The following is a 17,667-nucleotide window of genomic DNA, read 5'->3' as shown; positions in this document are numbered from 1 at the left end:
CTCACGGACTGCGAGATCATGACCTGGCTGAAGTCGGACGCTTAACCGACTGCACCACCCAGGCGCCCCTATATATATTTTTATTAAGCATTTTATTTGAGATGAGTTTCAATGTTAAAAGTTGTTAATTCATAAGTTGTAGGACAATTCTCTGTGTTATACTTTAGTTTCTCTTTTAAAAAGTCTGAAAAAACATTTAATGTAAAGCAATATGACAAGTTTGATGATGCAAAAAGCCATTGCTTGGTCTATGCGAAATATTATTGAATCAACAGAAAGCGCTCAGTAGTATACAAAAAAAAAGTGACTATTCATAGGTTGGTGTAAATGCTTGTACATTAAAGTAAGTGGAGGAAGTAGAGATAGATCATGGGTCTAGGATGAGAGGCCTTCTATTTGGGGATGGAGAATCTTAGAGTCAAATGTAGATTGAGAGAACAAAAGTGAATGAAGTGATAGGCAGAGGCCTGCATGCATCATGTAGATAGAGAGAAATATCATACATAATTCAATTATGACTACACTGTGCTTATGCTATGGGCCTGAATACAGAGAGATATTCAGTAATATAGTACTCTTGATATTAGTAAGAAATAGTTTTGAAATTACATGTTTTCTTTGGCTATCATCCCACTGAATCTTACATGTTTGGCAGATCATTCCACTTCAGGCTACAGATTTGGCAATGATTGTTTTTGAACCCATGAACTTGGTTTTGTAAAAAGAATATAACAGAATGCAAGCTCCTCAGGGCCAGCCATTTTGTTGGTTAGGTTTATGGGTTCATCCCTAGCAATTAGAATGATTCAAGACATACAATAAACACAAAATGAATGTAAATTAAAGGAATAATAAAATGAATACATACACGCATGAATGAATGAATAAATAAATGAACCAACACATGAAGTAGGATAGGGTCAAATTTCTGGCGCCACATTTGTCTAATTTCAGAACTCAAAAAACCAAATGTAATATGTTCTTTATCCAGAAAAAGAGTAGCCTAATGTTATAAAGGACTCTGCATGAAGACATACAGACAGAGGCCACACAGCTCCTTCCAAGATACCCCATTAGCCCTTTGACTTGAGATCCAATGATGTTTCCACAAGTCTCAGAATCCATCAGTCAGCATCTAGGAACAAATCAACTTGTATCTCAACCTGGAAGCAACAGGTTAGGATCAGGAGATGTTTGTTGAAGTAAGAACACATAAGTCTTTCTACATGGATCAAAATCCTTAGTACAAGAATGTGTCATGAGTCTTATTTTTGAATGAAAACATGGAGTACTCGCTCTCGTATCTGTTTGGTCCTTACACCATAAATGATGGGGTTAAGTGACGGTGGGATAACCAAATAGAGGTTGGCAACAAGAATGTGAATGTAGCGTGGTATATTGTGTCCAAATCGGTGAGTGAGGAAGGAGAACACTGAGGGGATATAGAAAACACAGATGACCCCAACGTGAGAGCCACATGTGCTTAGGGCTTTTAACCGAGCATCCTGTGATGGGAGGCGGAAGACAGCTCGGAGTATGTAAACGTAGGAGATGCCAATAAGGACCAGGTTCAGGACAAAGAAGGAAACCACAAAGAGCCCATAGATGGCATTGATACGGATGTTTCCACAGGACAGTTTTGCAATGCCCATGTGTTCACAGTAGGAATGAGCTATTACACGAGCCTGACAAAAGGGTAGGCGGTAGATGAGATAGATCATGGGAAGCGTAAGCAGAACTGGACGAACCACAGTGCACATGCTGATGCCCACCAGCACCCGGGATGTCAAGATGGTCCTATAGTGGAGTGGAGCACAGATCGCCACATAACGGTCAAAGGCCATGGCCAGCAAGACCTCAGCTTCCATGCCAGTAAAAGTATGGATCAAAAACATCTGGGCCACACAAGCCCCAAAGTTAATCTCATGAGCATCAAACCAGAAGATACCCAGCATGCGGGGCATAGAGGTTGTGGAAAGGGCCAAATCGATAGTTGAAAGGAGGGCCAGAAAGTAGAACATGGGCTCTCTCCGCAGGGTCTGCTCCATCTTGATGACTAGCAAAATGGTGGCATTTCCCAGCAAAGCCACAAGGTAAACAGAGCAGAAAGGCAGGGAGATCCAGGCATGGGCTCCTTCCAGCCCTGGGATTCCAACGAGGAAGAATGTTTCTGGGTGAAAAATGCTCCTGTTGTGGTATATCATCCTATTACTGATCAAACGAGGTGAATCTGCTCCCTCTCTAGGGGAAAATGAGAGAGAGGGAGAGGGAGAGATCAGAGGAGAGATCAGAGAGAGAAGGAGAGGCCATATCATAAATTGCTAGCTCAGTGTTTTAGCATAGAGTTGATGTCATGTTTAATACATAGTAGGTCTGTTACTGAAGAACATATATGAGATATCACACAGCCATTCCCAGGTCAAGGTCATGTCCAGAGTTTTCATTCAGCCTGCTAATTGAGTTCTAATCCCAAACATGGAGGCTTACAGCAAGCTCTGTGAAGATTTCTAATAATTAGAGCTTATCATTCACTTTGAAGAATAGCATGTGATTTCACTCTGGGAAACACACCCTGGTGAGGTGACACTGGAAACATCAAGACTATAGATGAGATCAAGTTAATATACTACAGAGGCAGTCAGAAACACCTTTAAGCTAAGTAAATAATAAATAAATAAATAAATTTAAGCAATCCATAATGAAAATAAATTATAGATCCAGATGTATAGGTACTCGCACAATTAAAACCTGAATTCTTCTGACTGATATGTAAAAACTCTGACCCAAGCCCAGCAGCCTCTCGCAGACACTAAACCAGATAATAAGGGCTGGCCCCCTGAGATGCCTGGCCAGGAGTTGAAACAGCCATTGTTTATGATTTATGGACTGTGCAGATCAATTGGGAAAGGAAACGGAGGGCTCTCTGATGCTATTTTCACACTTTCCATTCACTCTCCATAGCATATCCAGTACTCTCTGAGCACCTATGAATTTTATGTGTTAACTCTGCCACTGTGATGGAGCCAACTTTTGCCTGGCTGCTACTCCTACCAGCTGAAGGCACCAGAAATCTGGGCAGAAAGTTTCAAATGATTTTGGTACCAGAGAAGGTATTTTTTTGTAGCTCTCTGAGTCTGTTGTATGTCAACAGAGAAGAATCTACTTCTGCAATGGTCTGAAGGGAATGAGAAAGACACTTGAGTAATGCCTTCAAAATGCTACAGGATGAGTCATACCACTCCGAAGGAGGTAAAGAAACTTACCCTGGAATGTAGGGTACAGCGGTTGTAACTAAAAAAAAAAGCAGAGATGTCCCTGTTTTTGTTCCTGTTATAGCTTCACTTTCTTATCATTTAAAAATTGTTTTCTAATATAGAAAACATACCGAGGTAAAAAAATAAATAATTATTTGTGAGCTCAGTCCAATAGAGAAAGAATAAGTACTGCAAGGTGCCCTGACTCTTATTTGCCTCTGAAAACATAAACAACCCGGCCAATTAAGAAACCATTGCCTAGAAAGGTGATGGCTAAGGCCAAAGTGAAGAGTGTCTGTTGTTTATTGTGGAGAAACACTAGGAGTCTACTCTCAACGGCAGCTCTTCACTGGCCTCATTCCTTCCTGCTGACATAGAAATTTATTTCATCCAATGCAACGGACAGGATGATATTAAATTCATTGGGTCTTCCTGAGACTTTTAAAGATAATCTTATCACCTTTCAAAGATATAACTTTGTTTTTTCTTTTTCCTGCCTGGTGCAGTTGGCCACTTGATCCAGTTCTCAGCTTGCTCTGCCCACATATCTCTGCATTTATGGCCACGACTATTCACCAGATCCCAGCAGCTGATTCACCTTTTTCTTCCATAGGAATAAAGACTCACAGACAGCATCAAGCAGCACAACCCTTATATTCTTCTGAGCAGTACATGGAAGGTGCCTTTATGCTAAGCTTCTAGCACCTAAGGGATATTTCTAGGAAAACATCCCAGTTTAACCCCAACTTAACACAGTGATCTGGGATAGAGTCCTCGGAGACTGCTCACAAACCTCTACATTCTACTCCCCAAACAGAAAACCCTAAGGAACATAGAAGCACAAGGAAGTGTATATAAATAAAAGTTGAAGAGTGGGGACAAAACACAGTTATTGTCATCATTACTTGACACATGTGACAAGAGATACACTGTATCTCCATGTGAATGTGACTATGTGGCCCAGTTCTATGGCTTAGTGATCTTCTACATATAGAAGAAGCTAGCTAATTTCAGCTCAAATATTTGAACTAGTATAGAGAGCGTTTTTTATGGCTTTAAATTTTACTATTTCTCTTCACTAAATTTTTACCATCCTCCTCTCATATAACTGCTTTGATTTTCCCCAAGTAGCACTAAACGCATAGAGCCATGATCCATTTTCCACACCCTTTTCTGGGCATGAATTCTCTCCCACAACCACAATTTCACCTGGACAGATTGCAAAAGACCTATTGATAAGTGCCTAAATTTCAACCCTGGAGCCAGAGTGCTCGTGGTCAAGTTCTGGCTATGCCACATGCCAGCTGCATGACTTTGGGTGACAAGTATTATTTCTGTGCCTCAGTTTCTTTATAAAATGAAAATCAAAATAGTGTCTTCCTCATTGGGTAGATTTGAGGTATAAACTAAATGTCTCTGAGGCATTTAGAAGAGTGTCCTGTACATAGCTGTACATAGTAAGTGGTCAATTATAATTTGTTCCTCTTTCCCCTTGTCCTGCCCCTCCTCTTCTCTCCCCTCTTTCCCTTCTCCTCCTCCTCTTCCTCCTTCATATTCTTATTCTTATTCTTATTCTTATTCTTATTCTTATTCTTATTTCACCTCACAAGAACAGTTCCATAGATATTATTCATGCAGGGCAACTTTAGGAATCACTTACCAATTTCTACTAACTCTAGAGCCATTTTCTTCTAACAATATTAAATATTTTCTACTCAAACTGTAGAGTCAATCATGTAGATCCCCTTAGAATGTGATTTTTTGGATTGAAAAAAATATATATCTCTTGGGGTACCTGGGTGTCTCAGTCCATTAAGGATCCAATTCCTGATGTCAGCTCAGGTCATGATCTCACGATTTGTGAGATCAAGCCCTGTGTGAGGTTGTGTGCTGACAGCACAGAGCCCGCTTGGGATTCTCTCTCCCTATCTTTCTTCTCCTCCCCCACTCTCATGCACAGACACACATTCTTTCTCAAGATAAATTTAAAAAAAATATATCTCTTTATCACACAGCTGAAGTTTCTGGGAAGTTCCCTAAGATAGTATTTAAGCTTAAGAAAGAAATCATTGATAGGGCTTCTGGGTAGTTCAGTCAGTTAAGCAACCGACTCTTGATTTTAGCTCAGGTCCTGATTTTGCAGTTTATGAGTTCAAGCCCTGCATGGGGCTCTGCACTGTCAGTGCAAATTATCTCTGCTTGGAACTATCTATCTCTCCCTCTCCCTCTCCCTCTCTCTTTCTCTCCCCCCCCCCTCTCAAAATAAACTTTAAAAAATAAAAATAATTTAAAAGGAAATAGGTCATTGAATACAAAGTATGAGAAGTAATAATATCTTTCATTTGACCTTGCCAATCCTCTCCATTATTCTCTACAAACATTAAAGCTATTTCCTGAAAATTTACACTTTTTTTTTACCTGTACATATACAATGAAATATTCTCTTGGGTCCAATTAGGTCTTTACACATAATAAAAATAAATTTTAAGACAAATGCTTAATGGCACATTTCTTCCTCTGTGAGTATGAACTAGGACACATCAAGTCTTGAGAGTGGCTAAAAGATATCTTGGATCCATAAAGGCAGATAACTTTAGGATCAGGATGAGATGTAGAATCTCAAAAGCAAATATTAGAACAAGTTTGGTCCCAGTAACACAGTTTATTTATTCGAATAACTGTTATATAAAACCAGACCAACATCTTTATTGTTGTAAAGCCAATATATTCTTTTCAATAGTCATTAAAAAGTTTGGACAAAAAACAGTTTAGATTATCTTTCAGAAACTTACAATGTAAAATATCACAACAGATATGGATCTAATTACTTTTTTTTTTTTCTGAATGACCTCCTAGTGGCCTCAATGCTATAGCTCCAATCTAAATTGGTTGCTTTTCCTTTTCTTTTTTTTTTTAAATTTCTTTTAATGTTTGTTTGAGAGAGAAAGAGACAGAGTGCAAGCAGGGGAGGGTCAGAGAGAGAGGGAGAGACGGAATCTGAAGCAGGCTCCAGGCTCTGAGTTGTTAGAACAGAGTCGACACGGGGCTCAAACTCATAAGCTGTGAGATCATGAGCTGAGCTGAAGTCATACACTTCAGTGACTGAGCCACCCAGGCGCCCCTAAACTGGTTGCTTTTTGTGTTCCTAGCTGGGAATGCCCTTTTCTACTCTCCTGTTTTGGATCCGCTTCTGTTTCATACCTCATGCCTTCCCAGATAGCTCCCTAGCTTTCCTGGAACACATCCTTGAATAAATTCCAAAGACAGAATGAATGGGAGATACAGTTTCAAAATCTTTATATGACTGAAATATTACTTTGCCTTCAACTATGGATTTAGTCATGATTGGTTGTGTCCCCCACCCTCAAATTTAAATGTTAAAGTACTAATACCCAGTACCTTAGAATATGACCTCATTTGCGAACAGGGTCATTACAGATCCAATAATTTAAGTTAAAATTAGGTCATACTGGAGTAGGGTTGGCCCCTAATTCTATCCAACTGATGTTCTTATTTAAAAAAAAAATGCTCTGTGAGGAAAGGCATGTCCACTGGGAGGGCACCATGTAATCCAGGCAGGAGGCATGGAGCAGACACTTTCCACAGCCCTCAGAAGGCAGTGGCACTGCTGACGATCTCAGGCTTACAGCCTCCAGAACTGTGAGGAAATAAATCTCTGTTGCTTAGCCACCCAGTCTGTGATGCTTCGTTACTACAGCCCTAGCAAACTGATGCAGTTATCTTGGTTGCAGATGATTTTATAAGCATGATTACACCTATCATCCATCATCTATACGGTAATCAAGGAATCTGATACCATTGTAATTCCTGTTTCTTTTAGGTAACCTCTTGTGATATTTCTTTCCCCTTTGAAATATATTAGTATTATATCTTTAAATTTCTAAACATGCATCTTCATTTACTAAAAGAATTGTGCCTTTATAAGGTATGGATCTATGACATTAAAAGACAATTTTCTTTGATTTAAAATCCCTTGATTATCCTTTTCTTCTTTCTCTTAATGTAACTTCTTTTTTTTTGGCAACCGGTTTTCTAGATGGATCCTTTATGTATACTTTTCTTTATTGCATATTTTAATCATTGTTTCCCTTCTTCCTAATATTATGAGATATTTCTTTGAATTTATTTCCCCATGCTTATACTGGTTTTTTAAAAATATGTGTGGCCACTTATGAAGCACTCCAGAATTTAAAAACCTTTTCTCCTGAGTTCCTGAGTTCTGAACCAAATGGAGGGATCTTTTAAAATGTCAAACAAATGAAGACAAAGGACTTTAACTTTATTATTGATAAGCTGATGACTGAGAATCTTGTTTAAGTGTTTTCTACAATGAAATTCCTAACAGATCCACTGAATTAGGTAGGCCTACTAGCCCCATCATAGTCTGAGGAGAGGCATCTAAACATATAGTATATTCCTATAAGATATAGCAGGAAGTATAATTTGTGCTCTTTCTAGGCTGTTGGTTTCCACATACACACAAAAGGCACAAATTAACTGCACTCATTTTTTAAATTTCTCTAAATATATATTTTACCTTTATTCTTATGTATCATAAAATGACATGGAAATAGCTTTACCCCTTCCAAGACTTTTCTTTATGCTTTGTTAGAAAAGACCAAATATAGCTTTCAGCCGGGGAATAATTCATCCCATTACTAAAGTAACACTCTTCCAAGTACACAGCCAGACATTCTGTTTCTCTACCCTCTCTGTTAAGAGTAAGAACTCTTTTCAGGGTGCATGGGTGGTTCATTGGGCTAAGTGTCTGACTCTTGATCTCAGCTCAGGTCTTGATCTCAGGGTCATGAGTTCAAGCCCCGTGCTGGGCTCCACATTGAGCTTGGAGCCTACTTAAAAAATAAAAAGAAGAAGAAGAACTCTTCTCAGTCACATATAAGATCTGAGAATTGTTCCATCTGCTCCTTTCTGGTGGCTATTTCCTTGGCCTCAGTAGTTTCTTCACATACATATACTGACCAGTACACAACTGAAAGCTTCTGAGGAATGTCCTGAGGTCATGTGTGTCAGTCTCCATGCACGTCTCTCCTCTATGGTGTTCTCTGTAATTCAGGGAGATGGTCAGACTCTTTGGGTTCTCTGCCTTTATCCATGACTTGATAAATTTCCAGAGAGTAAGTCAGGGAAATCTTTGGGCTCATCTCATTACCCCCCCCCCCCTATTTTTAGGGATCATTGTCATTGATTTCTTTTACCCAGTTTCTTAGAACAATTGTTCTATAAACTTACCACTTTGTTTTTAGTTATCTAAGGCGAGAGACTAAATCTGATAGCTGTTATTCCATCATGGCAATAAACAGAAATAAAATGTTTGCTTTGTATTTAATATTTGAATGCTTAATTTTTTTGTCCCAAGTTATAATCTGATTATGTGGGTGAACACACTCCAAAACCATCAATATTATGGATTAATATCATCCTCTTCATCTCAGTGGTGTGAATGCACATCTGCTTCAGTTTTTCCACTTACTATATGTTGACTTCAAGTGAGCAATCATGACTTATGTGCTTATCTCAACACTGGCAGTTGATTATGATTCTAATAGCTCTATAAGGGGGGACACTAAGATAAATGGCAAAGGATGAGGTTAAGAAGTCGGTTATAGTGATGATATTCAGCAGGGCAAAGATTGGGTCTGGCAGGGTCTTTCAAATTTCAGGTACAATATAGGACAAGTCTACTTTGTTGAAACAAGTTTTTCCACAAAATTCTGGCCCTGGGCAGGTGAATAAACAATCACAGACTAGCAAAGATAACCTGGCTTAGGTCTTTGGATTATTAAGAGATCTCAATTGTATTATTATTTTCAAATACAATAAAATGTGTCATTAATAAGGTTACATTGCTATATTAAACACCTCATAAGGTATTATTCACAATGATCTTCATAAAATGCAGGGAGATGAAAGAGCAATGACAAAATTTCAAATTTACAAAGAAGAAGCATAGAAATGAAAGAGATTTAAGGAATTCACCTAAGTTACATATGCAGGAAGTTGCACAGTTAAGAATCTGATGGAGAAAGTTTTCCTCCAAATCAATGCCTGGTGTTTCTAAAGCCTCCTACTTTGTCTAAACATGTAGAGAACTGCAGGATGAATCTCCTTGGTCCTGACACTGTAGATGATGGGATTAAGTACTGGTGGGAGAAGCAGGTAAATGTCAGCTATGACGATATGGACAATGGGACGCAAGTGTTTCCCAAAGCGATGGACCATGCATACCCCTGTTAGAGGTACAAAGAAGATAAGAACCACACATACCTGGGACAAACAAGTGTTGAGTGCCTTTAGTCGCTCTTCAAAGATGCAATGCCCAGAACAGCATGGAGAATTATGACGTAGGAAAGGAGTGTGAAAACTGAGTCTGCGCCCAGTGTGATAATGACCACACACAATCCATAGATGTTGTTGACACTGGCATCAGAGCAGGATAATTTCAGAATACCCTGATGCAGACAAAAGGGGTGGCTGAGCACATTAGCCTGGCAATAATGATAGCGCCGTAGCAATGTGGATGTAGGCATCATGACTCCTGCACTTCACAGCAAGCAGCCCAAGCCAGTCTTGCCAATGACATCACTGGTGAGGACGCTTGAGTAGTGCAATGGACGACATATAGCAGTGAATCTACCAAAGGCCATGGCCAGCAGCACTGAAGACTTCAAGAACGTGAAGGTGTGGATGAAAAAGAGCTAAGCAAAGCGAGCTCCTACTTTGATTTCCTGGGCTTCCCACCATTACACAGCCAGTATTGTGGGGAGTGTAGAGATGGACATGCCCAGGTCAGTTACTGCCAAGATGGACAGCAGATAATACATGGGCTGGTGGAGTGAAGACTCATTCCAGACAACAGAGAGGATGGTCATGTTGCCTATAAATGCCATCAGGTATGCAAGACAAAATGGAATTGAGAGCCAAGCATGAACAGACTTCAGCCCATGGAAACCTCCTAAGAGAAGGATGGGTTCCATAGCATCACTGTTATTCCAGACCACCATGGTGGCCTTCAGAAGCCTTTTGGGTGTGAGAGATGCTGACAAAGTCACAGACTATTCAGATTGGTGAACAAATTCTACCATATTCATGTAAAATCAATCTTTAGTGTTTTTCAAATGACTTACACAAATGTGAGTATGAAGAAAGACATCCCAGGCATCTGAATCATCAGTTCAGGAACAGTTTATAAAATATGAAATTTGGTCACAACTGTATACCGGGACATGTGAGCACTGCTAGGATGCTATCAGGTTTATACCACAGCCTTGAAAAAATTCAATGTACATGCAAACTAAGGAATATAAACCTTTAGATAAATTGTGTAATTAATACAACAAAATCTAAGTGAAAATAAAGAAGCTGTATTGCTCTCCTTCAAATAAGCCTGCAGATCATTTCTCAATCTTATTTTTATTTTTCAGGGTTACCCTTATACCTTTAATCTCATTGTTTTTCATATATTTTTTTTCTAAAAATTAACATATATGTTCTATGAAAGTGCAACACAATGAAGAAGAGAGAGGTCATTAATTTTAACATTTGATAACATTTAATTCATTGAAATTTTGTAAAACTGGAAGCTCCAGTTGCGAGAGAAGCCAGGACTGATTTATTAAATCATCATGAAGAAAGAAAATCTGAAAATAGGTCACAAATGACCCTCTGAAATCTGATTAAACACACGTTTTCACTCATTAGAACCTAACAGTAAAGGACAAAATATTAGTGGCATATTTTACTAATAATAAGAATAATAATTTAATATACTTTCATTTCTTTAGCATTCCTTACTTCACAATGTTTTTCAGTTTTAAAAAAGGTGCTCATATTTATGAACACATTTCTCAGATAAAGCAAATGATTTATCTATTAGTTCTTTTATCTACATATCAAACAATTTCAAATTTCTAATCATTTATTCCTTTTTCCAGGAACCTGACTAGTCCTGCCTATGTGGTCCCAAAGCACACAATGGACCTTCTTATACATGTGTCTCTTTGATATTAACAATTGTAGGATTAAATGTAAGTCAGAATTTTTTGCCTTTCAATTTTATTTATCTTTCCCAATATTTGATGATGATAATTTTTAGGCTTTTCTATTTGTCATCCATCTGACTTAGACAAATATATAACAATCCCGAAATGAATTATTTAACACCCAGATACATTTGAATTGTGCATACTAGAATATAAATTCTTTGGTATTCCAAGACTTTACCCAATTGGAACAGATAATCAGAGAGGATATGCAGCTTTATATTCATTATTTTTGACCTCTATATTATTTACCAGTATATTTTTATTTTTTTTATGTAGTTGTTGATCTAATTGTGTAAATGCTATTATATTCTTTTGTCATTTTATACAATGTACTATCTCTATATTATTTAATAATCTTCTAGGCCACTATTTTTAGCACCTAACATTGCATGGATATCTTCATATGATTTTTCATCATATTTTAAGGTTTTCCACAGCATGGATTTTCAGAAAGGGGTACACTGAATCAAATAATATAACATTTAATATATACCGATGTATATTGTCCAATACAAATTTAAAAACAATATTTAAAATTAGACTATCATTTCTTGAATAATATTGCACTGGTCCCTCTGTTAAATATATACACTTTATCTTATTTAGTTACTGTAGTAACCATATAAAAACAAAGTAAAACACAGAAGTGTCTACTTATTTGTTCAAGGTCACATAACTGATAAGTAGAATACCCAGGAATTCACGTGTCTGTCTTTTTTTTTTAATATGACACTTATTGTCAAGTTGGTTTCCATACAATACCGAGTGCTCATTCCAACAGGTGCCCTCCTCAATACCCATCACCTACTTTCCCCTCCCACCCACTCCCCATCAACCCTCAATTTCTTCTCAGTTTTTAAGAGTCTCTAATGGTTTGCCTCCCTCCCTCTCTAACTTTTTTTTTCCTTCCCCTCCCCCATGGTCTTCTGTTAAGTTTCTCAGGATCCACATAAGAGTGAAAACATATGGTATCTGTCATTCTCTCCATGACTTAGTTCACTTAGCATAACACTCTCCAGTTCCATCCACGTTGCTACATAAGGCCATATTTCATTCTTTCTCATTGCTAAGTAGTATTCAATTGTGTATATAAACCACAACTTCTTTATCCATTCATCAGTTGATGGACATTTAGGTTCTTTCCATAATTTGGCTATTGTTGAAAGTGCTGCTATAAACATTTCTGTACAAGTGCCCCTATGCATCAGCACTCCTGTATCCCTTAGGTAAATTCCTAGCAGTCCTATTGCTGGATCATAGGGCAGATTTATTTTTAATTTTTTGAGGAACCTCCACACTGTCTTCCAGAGCAGCTGCACCAATTTGCATTCCCACCAACAGTGCAAGAGGGTTTCCGTTTCTCCACATCCTCGCCAGCATCTATAATCTCCTGATTTGTTCATTTTAGCCACTCTGACTGGCGTGAGGTGGTATCTGAGTGTGGTTTTGATTTGTATTTCCCAGATGAGGGGTGACATTGAGCATCTTTTCATGTGCATGTTGGTCATCTGGATGTCTTCTTTAGAGAAGTGTCTATTCATCTCTTCTGCCCATTTCTTCACTGGATTATTTGTTTTTCAGGTATGGAGTTTGGTGAGCTCTTTATAGATTTCGGATGCTAGCCCTTTGTCCGATATGTCATTTGCAAATATCTTTTCCCATTCTGTTGGTTGGCTTTTAGTTTTGTTGATTGTTTCCTTTGCTGTGCAGAAGCCTTTTATCTTCATGAGGTCCCAATAGTTCATTTTTCCTTTTAATTCCCTTGTCTTTGGGGATGTGTCAAGTAAGAAATTGCTGCGGCTGAGGTCAGAGAGGTCTTTTCCTGCTTTCTCCTCTAGGGTTTTGATGGTTTCCTGTCTCACATTCAGGTCCTTCATCCATTTTGAGTTTATTTTTGTGAATGGTGTTAGAAAGTGGTCTAGTTTCATTCTTCTGCATGTTGATGTCCAGTTCCCCCAGCACCATTTGTTAAAGAGACTGTCTTTTTTCCATTGGATATTCTTTCCTGCTTTGTCAAAGATTAGCTAGCCATACTTTTGTGCATCCAATTCTAGAGTCTCTATTCTATTCCATTGGTCTATGCGTCAGTTTTTGTGCCAATACCATGCTGTCTTGATGATGACAGCTTTGTAGTAGAGGCTAAAGTCTGGGATTGTGATGCCTCCCACTTTGGTATTCTTCAATAGTGCTTTGGTTATTCGGGTTCTTTTGTGGTTCCATAAAAATCTTAGAATTGCTTGTTCTATCTTCAGGAAGAATGCTGGTGCAATTTTGATTGGGATTGCTTTAAATGTGTAGATTGCTTTGGGTAGTATTGACATTTTGATAATATTTATTCTTCCAATCCATAAGCACGGAATTTTTTTTCCATTTCTTTGTATCTTCCTCAGTTTCCTTCATAAGATTTCTATACTTTTCAGCATACAGATCTTTTATATCTTTGGTTAGGTTTATTCCTAGGTATTTTATGCTTCTTGGTGCAATTGTGAATGGGATCAGTTTCTTTCTTTGTCTTTCTGTTGCTTCATTATTAGTGTATAAGGATGCAACTGATTTCTGTACATTAATTTTGTATCCTGCAACTTTGCTGAATTCATGTATCAGCTCTAGCAGACTTTTGGCGGAGTTTATTGGGTCTTCATGTATAGTATCATGTCATCTGCAAAAAGCGAAAGCTTGACTTCATCTTTGCCAATTTTGATGCCTTTGATTGCCTTTTGTTGTCTGATTGCTGATGCTAGAACTTCCAAATATGTAAAACAATTAATCACAAACATTAGCAACCTTATTGATATGAATGTGGTAATTGCAGGGGACTTTAGTACCCCACTTACAACAATGGATAGATATTCTAGACACAGAATCAATAAAGAAACAAGGGCCCTGAATGAGACATTGGATCAGATGGACTTGACAGATATATTTAGAACTCTGCATCCCAAAGCAACAGAATATACTTTCTTCTCGAGTGCACATGAAACATTCTCCAAGATAGATCACATACTGGGTCACAAAACACCTTCATAAGTATAAATGAATTGAGATCATACCATGTACACCTCCAGACCACAATGCTATGAAGCTTGAAATCAACCACAGGAAAAAGTCTGGAAAACCTCCAGAAGCATGGAGGTTAAAGAACACCCTACTAAAGAATGAATGGGTCTCTATTTGCTGTCTACAAGAGACTCATTTTAGACCTGAGGACACCTTCAGATTAAGAGTGAGGGGATGCAGAACTATTTATCATGTGACTGGAAGCCAAAAGAAAGCTGGAGTAGCCATACTTATATCAGACAAACTAGACTTTAAATTAAAGACTGTAATAAGAGATGAAGAAGGGCATTATATAATAATCACAGGGTCTATCCATCAGGAAGAGCTAACAATTATAAATGTCTATGTGCCGAATACAGGAGCCCCCAAATATATAAAACAATTACTCACAAACATAAGCAACCTTATTGAGAAGAATGTGGTAATTGCAAGGGACTTTAATACCCCACTTACAGAAATGGATAGATCATCTAGACACATGGTCAATACAGAAACAAGGGCCCTGAATGAGACATTGGATCAGATGGACTTGACAGATATATTTAGAACTCTGCATCCCAAAGCAACAGAATATACTTTCTTCTCAAGTGCACATGGAACATTCTCCAAGATAGATCACATACTTGGTCACAAAACAGCCCTTCATAAGTATACAAGAATTGAAATCATACCATGCATACTTTCAGACCACAATGCTATGAAGCTTGAAATCAACCACAGGAAAAAGTCTGGAAAACCTCCAAAAGCATGGAGGTTAAAGAACACCCTACTAAAGAATGAATGGGTCGACCAGGCAATTAGAGAAGAAATTAAAAAATATATGGAAACAAATCCAGATGAAAATACAACAATCCAAACGCTTTGGGATGCAGCGAAGGCAGTCCTGAGAGGAAAATACATTGCAATCCAGGCCTATCTCAAGAAACAAGAAAAATCCCAAATACAAAATCTAACACCACACCTAAAGGAAATAGAAGCAAAACAGCAAAGACACCCTAAACCCAGCAGAAGGAGAAAAATAATAAAGATCAGAGCAGAAATAAACAATATAGAATGTAAAAAAAAACTGTAGAGCAGATCAACGAAACCAAGAGTTGGTTTTTTGAAAAAATAAACAAAATTGATAAACCTCTAGCCAGGCTTCTCAAAAAGAAAAGGGAGATGACCCAAATAGATAAAATCATGAATGAAAATGGAATTATTACAACCAATCCCTCAGAAACACAAGCAATTATCAAGGAATACTATGAAAAATTATGTGCCAACAAACTGGACAACCTGGAGGAAATGGACAAATTCCTAGGTACCCACACACTTCCAAAACTCAAACAGGAAGAAGTAGAAAATTTGAACATACCCATAACCAATGAAGAAATTGCATCAGTTATCAAAAATCTCCCAACAAATAAGAGCCCAGGACCAGACATTACTAAATATTTATAATAGTGATCACAGTATAATCCTGGCTAGAGAGGGATGTTAATTACCAGTATCCTACCTTTCCATGACTAACTCTCTCTGTGTGTCCCTATCAACTTTTAATTTCCTGAATGCTATGCTGTTTTAAGTATTTTGCTTTTATCTGTAATAAAAATGCTCATCTTTTTCTCATTGGTCTTTGTCCAAATCCTAAATTTGGTATCATGTCCTTTAGAATCCTTTACTGGAACACTTCTCCACCTTCCACCCAAGATAGAATATGTTTTTCTTTGTGACCTTTGGCACATTAATTATATAAACATTCTTTTTTATGAAATTTATTGACAAATTGGTTTCCATACAACACCCAGTGCTCATCCCAAAAGGTGCCCTCCTCAATACCCATCACCCACCCTCTCCTCCCTCCCACCCCCCATCAACCCTCAGTTTGTTCTCAGTTTTTAACAGTCTCTTATGCTTTGGCTCTCTCCCATTCTAACCTCTTTTTTTTTTCCTTCCCCTCCCCCATGGGTTCCTGTTAAGTTTCTCAGGATCCACATAAGAGAGAAACCATATGGTATCTGTCTTTCTCTGTATGGCTTATTTCACTTAGCATCACACTCTCCAGTTCCATCCACGTTGCTACAAAAGGCCATATTTCATTTTTTCTCATTGCCACGTAATATTCCACTGTGTATATAAACCACAATTTCTTTATCCATTCATCAGTTGATGGACATTTAGGCTCTTTCCATAATTTGGCTATTGTTGAGAGTGCTGCTATGAACATTGGGGTACAAGTGGCCCTATGCATCAGTACTCCTGTATCCCTTGGATAAATTCCTAGCAGTGCTATTGCTGGGTCATAGGGTAGGTCTATTTTTAATTTTCTGAGGAACCTCCACACTGCTTTCCAGAGCGGCTGCACCAATTTGCATTCCCACCAACAGTGCAAGAGGGTTCCCGTTTCTCCACATCCTCTCCAGCATCTATAGTCTCCTGATTTGTTCATTTTGGCCACTCTGACTGGCGTGAGGTGATACCTGAGTGTGGTTTTGATTTGTATTTCCCTGATAAGGAGTGACGCTGAACATCTTTTCATGTGCCTGTTGGCCATCCGGATGTCTTCTTTAGAGAAGTGTCTATTCATGTTTTCTGCCTATTTCTTCACTGGGTTATTTGTTTTTCGGGTGTGGAGTTTGGTGAGCTCTTTATAGATTTTGGATACTAGCCCTTTGTCCGATATGTCATTTGTGAATATCTTTTCCCATTCCGTTGGTTGCCTTTTAGTTTTGTTGGTTGTTTCCTTTGCTGTGCAGAAGCTTTTTATCTTCATAAGGTCCCAGTAATTCACTTTTGCTTTTAATTCCCTTGCCTTTGGGGATGTGTCGAGTAAGAGATTGCTACGGCTAAGGTCAGAGAGGTCTTCTCCGGCTTTCTCCTCTAAGGTTTTGATGGTTTCCTGTCTCACATTTAGGTCCTTTATCCATTTTGAGTTTATTTTTGTGAATGGTGTGAGAAAGTGGTCTAGTTTCAACCTTCTGCATGTTGCTGTCCAGTTCTCCCAGCACCATTTGTTAAAGAGGCTGTCTTTTTTCCATTGGATGTTCTTTCCTGCTTTGTCAAAGATGAGTTGGCCATACGTTTGTGGGTCTAGTTCTGGGGTTTCTATTCTATTCCATTGGTCTATGTGTCTGTTTTTGTGCCAATACCATGCTGTCTTGATGATGACAGCTTTGTAGTAGAGGCTAAAGTCTGGGATTGTGATGCCTCCTGCTTTGGTCTTCTTCTTCAAAATTCCTTCGGCCATTCGGGGCCTTTTGTGGTTCCATATGAATTTTAGGATTGCTTGT

The 17,667-nt window shown here is 38.3% G+C and overlaps 1 protein-coding gene and 1 pseudogene across 1 annotated transcript; both read right to left on the bottom strand.

Moving 5' to 3' along the window:
• Positions 1-1,265: 1,265 nt before the first annotated feature.
• LOC125176885 (olfactory receptor 52J3) lies at positions 1,266-2,204 on the bottom strand. The gene has a single exon (XM_047878801.1). It carries the CDS (start codon positions 2,202-2,204, stop codon positions 1,266-1,268), a length of 939 nt encoding a protein of 312 aa, XP_047734757.1.
• A 7,146-nt stretch (positions 2,205-9,350) lies between these two features.
• On the bottom strand, positions 9,351-10,306 carry LOC125146473 (olfactory receptor 51L1-like; annotated as a pseudogene).
• Positions 10,307-17,667: the final 7,361 nt, after the last annotated feature.

Source organism: Prionailurus viverrinus, chromosome D1, assembly GCF_022837055.1.
Source record: "Prionailurus viverrinus isolate Anna chromosome D1, UM_Priviv_1.0, whole genome shotgun sequence".
NCBI classification, from domain to species: Eukaryota; Metazoa; Chordata; class Mammalia; order Carnivora; family Felidae; genus Prionailurus; species Prionailurus viverrinus.
Note: the sequence above shows the minus strand (reverse complement) of the source record. Positions and strands in the feature narration are given on the sequence as shown.

Excerpts from the sequence above, each read along its gene's own strand:
- LOC125176885 (XM_047878801.1), bottom strand. The coding sequence starts at position 2,204 with ATGATATACCACAACAGGAGCATTTTTCACCCAGAAACATTCTTCCTC.